The sequence below is a fragment of the Arachis duranensis genome, chromosome 5 (genome assembly GCF_000817695.3).
Source record: "Arachis duranensis cultivar V14167 chromosome 5, aradu.V14167.gnm2.J7QH, whole genome shotgun sequence".
NCBI lineage: Eukaryota > Viridiplantae > Streptophyta > Magnoliopsida > Fabales > Fabaceae > Arachis > Arachis duranensis.
This window is the reverse complement of record NC_029776.3, coordinates 80,811,324-80,815,408: the sequence shown is the minus strand read 5'-3', so window position 1 is coordinate 80,815,408 and position 4,085 is coordinate 80,811,324. Positions and strand designations below refer to the sequence as shown.

General features: G+C 33.5%; 1 protein-coding gene across 1 annotated transcript in view; it reads left to right on the top strand.

The window, feature by feature from the left end:
- Positions 1-3,712, top strand: part of LOC107489723 (uncharacterized) — a 6,198-nt gene extending 2,486 nt beyond the window's left edge. The window contains exons 2-5 of the mRNA XM_016110475.3: positions 1,802-2,263; positions 2,360-2,445; positions 2,610-2,701; positions 3,054-3,712. Of these exons, the coding sequence (XP_015965961.1) occupies positions 1,802-2,263; positions 2,360-2,445; positions 2,610-2,701; positions 3,054-3,361 (948 nt within the window). The 3' untranslated portion in view covers positions 3,362-3,712. The remainder of the gene's footprint in view (positions 1-1,801; positions 2,264-2,359; positions 2,446-2,609; positions 2,702-3,053) is intronic.
- The last annotated feature ends 373 nt before the right edge of the window (positions 3,713-4,085 follow it).

Genomic DNA, 4,085 nt, shown 5'->3' with positions numbered 1-4,085 from the left:
GTAGAATTTTAAAATTTATTATAAAATAACAATTTAATTTACTTAATTATTGTGCTTGTCCTCTTCCTTTTTCACCCTTGTGCATTGTGATGGTGGGGGCAAAACTGTTATATAGACTATATTAACACTTTTAATATAAGAAAACTCAAATTAATGATTAGTCCGAGTGGCTGAGTGGGCCAAACAGTGTATTAAGATGGGAATATTCCCTTGGATTCCCTTGGGAAAAATATCTTTAGCCATGTGGCATATTTTAATTTTTATTTCATTTTATTAATAGAAACCAGAAAGCATATTTCAAGTTTATATCCTACATAAGGAAATGTGCAACGAATCTCCCTAATACACAGATAAAATTAAAAACAAAAATAATAGAAGTTCCATTTTTGAAATTATATACTGAATATTCTCCTCATGTTTTCCGAAGTATGGTAATGACCAACTTAATGGGTGTCATCATTTTTTTAATTATTTTTTCCTTCCAAAAAAGTAAAAAACAAACAGAGGGGTGGGAGGACAGCTATGATCTGATGTTCTGTTTCTAGGATTTACATTTAATTTCAGTTACCATAAGTATTTTTTTCTATTTTTGTAGATAGTCTATAAATAATTAAAGAAACAAGTATTTTTTTTCCTCTGGTCCTTTTCAATAAAGGCACTAGTATTTGTAATTTTTTTAACAAAAAAAATTAAAAGATAAGTAGTTGTAATAAGTCAAAAGTGATTAATTCTGTTTACACTTGATTTTGATTTGGATTTTGGAGCGGAAACAAAGCTTCTTAGTTCTTATTGGAGGACAAATGCCTAATTTTAAAGATAAACCTCTGTCAACCAAAAAAGTTCAAAAAGAAAAAAGAAAAAAGAAAAAACCTAAAATGTGGTCTAGGATAATTGCCACGTGTTTGTTGTGGATCCACCCTACCCCATGTGTCAAATGACTAGCACATCTGATTTACACATGTGGGCTCAAAATTTCAATGAGGGGACCAATACACAGTAATGTTATGTTCCTAGTCCTAGTAGGCTAGTGTTGACATCTTTTAAGTTTTATTGCAACCTGTTACTTTGATAAGAATAAAAATTGTCCCCACTGGGTTTTCCCACTTGATTTGTTTCTAGTTCTAGGTGGTAAAATTGTAATGTTGAGAATTTGGTCAATGTTGCTGGCCAATGAAAAGTGGACCAATAATGGGTGAAGTAAAAATGTGTTTTTTCCCCCCTTGCATTTTATGAATCCATTCTTAGTGAATCCATTTTGCAATATTTGACCCAAATGTTGTAGAGTTCTAAAGGGGTGATGCCCTTAATGGTAGTCAAAACTTTTTTTGATATTACAATTTTGAATAGATCAATTGATTCTGAAAATTTCTATTAAATTAGATGATTTTACTATTCAAATTATAGTGTAGGTTTTATGTTTTCCATGTTTAATTTATTCTTTTGATTATATAAAATTTCGAGTTTTGCTTATTTTATATACTCTTCACATTTTTTATCCCTATTGTTGGAGCTTGTGTGATTAGATTGAATGTGACTCATTTTCCTCTTCTAATTGAAATTTACAATTCAAATTTATAAAGATATATGGTCTGTTGCTATTAGAGACAATTATTGTAATTAGTAGTTAGTTAAGAATTAGTTGGTAGTTGATTACTATCGCATGCTTATATAATGGATAAGATTCTAAATTTAGTAATCTTGACTTGTAGCTTTTTTCTCATTTCTTTACAGCTGTTTGTTTTTACGGCGGATTTCAACCGTTGCATTAAACCTTTTTTTGATTTTATGACGGTTTTGGCAGAGTTGCTTGAGTGATCTAAATAGCCTGTGGCAACCTCATGGTAATAAGGATTCAATTGAATACTTCACTTTGAAGGATCTCTGGGATTGCTACTATGAATGGAGTGCATATGGTGCTAGTGCTCCCGTGATGTTGGAGAGCGGTGACACCGTGATTCAGTATTATGTTCCGTACCTTTCCGCCATCCAAATCTACACCAACAAGTCTGTCCAGGCCTCTAGGTCTAGAAGAGAGGACAGCGATGGAGTTGAGTTCGAAAGCGATTCGTGGAGCGATGATAGTGGCAGCGATAACCTTTCTAGATCCTTAAGTAACAATTCCAGCAAAGCATGGGATGCTGTTTCTGAGGATTCGAGCTCTGACCACGACGGCTCGTGGCCGACAAGGGACAAGCTTGGCTACCTTTACTTGCAATACACGGAGATGGCTTCGCCTTATGCAAGGGTTCCGCTTATGGAGAAGGTAGCCTTTTGTTCTCAAGTGAAGATAGATAGATAGATAGAGAGATTTGTATGATACATTACACAATGCATAACTTGTAATTGTTTCTTGTTTCAGATTCCCGAGTTAGCTAGAACCCATCCGGCACTAATGACATTCAAAAGTGTTGAGCTTTCGCCAGCAAGTTGGATGGCAGTTTCATGGTTAGCATCATTCATTGTGATTTTCCCATCAGGCCATTTTATTTCTTAGTGTCGATAAAAAAAATGCTCTGTTTATAAATTATAATGATTTTTATAGGTGTGATTTCTACATCGTCTTCTTAACACTATTATTTTCGATAAGAAGTTAAATCTATGTTGAATAGGTACCCAATTTACACCATTCCGAGTCGAAAAAATGACAAGGACTTAGAAGCATGCTTCCTCACTTATCACACATTGTCCTCATCTTTTCAAGGTAACACTTGGGAATAGGTGGTAGATTGCTTCTTTCATGTTTTCTCAACTGCCAAATAGGAAGAATCGAGGAACTTTTTACACAAATGAAAATTATGATACTAGACATGTTTATTGTGTCCATGCATTGTTTTGGACTTTTGGATCAAGAGTGACACAAGTTATTTAGTTTGATTTACATAATTGAGTGAACGTTTATTTTGGTCCTTAGAGTTGTGTACTTACATAATTGAGTGAATGTTCATTAGTTTGATTTACACTAATGGAGACTCGCTCCTACGCAATTGTTGCGAAACCAGGCATGATCGAATGCTCGCCGAAATCTGAACACAATTTTTTACATGTGTCTGCAGATTGTGAAACAGAAAGTGACAACATTGACACAGAGAAAGACATATATTGGTGGTGTGGTTGGGGAAGCACCGAAGGAAACAAATGCAAGAAAAAGAACGGAAACAGTGGTGGCGGCGGCATTTCTCTGCCGCCTTTCGGTCTAGCTACCTACAAGATGCAAGAAGATCTATGGCTGAATCCAGAGCCATGTGAATATGAAAGGATATCATATCTGTACAGTGCTGCAGATTCATGGTTGAAACAGCTCAATGTTTATCACCATGACTTCAACTTCTTCACACAACACCCTACACCAACAACCTTGTAGTAAATCCGCTTCGTTAACTAAATTAACTACCCTTTTGGTTAGCTTTCAACTTCTGACTCCGGCATAATAACAAAATATTTCAGTTCCCTTGGGTCCAAATTCTGAGAAATGTAAAGTTTTGTAGTTAACCAGAGAGATAGAAAGAAGGGGGTAGTTTTTTTATTTATTTATTTTTTTACCAATCAATTTCAGTTTCTTTTGCTATTTTCTAAGAAGAAGGTAGCAGTTTGTAGTTGTAGGTAATAACTAAATTATGATAATGTTTTGTACATTAGTTTTTTTTTTCCTTACTTTTTATTTTCATGACTCAAACTTGATGAGATTGAAAAACGGGATTTGATGAATTCTTACACCATTAGATGAAACCAATGACCTTATATAGTTTTAAAGAATAAATTTCAAAAATGATACTCAAAATCAAAACATTCTAATGTTGAGAAAAATAATTTTAAAAAATTATTAAGTTGTAACAGAAATAATCAATGTCAACTACTGCTGTTTTTGTTGACAGAAAACACTTAATTAGCTAACAAAAATGATGACATGACAAATTAAAAGATTATCTAACATTGTTGATTATTCTAAAATTATGCAAACTCTAATTTCTCAAATAATTTCCTAGCATCCGTTTCTATATTTTTCAAATAAGTTCATATTCAATTCGGTCTCTGTTAATATTTCATTGGCAACCTCTACAAATCAAATACCCTTCTAGCAGATGCAA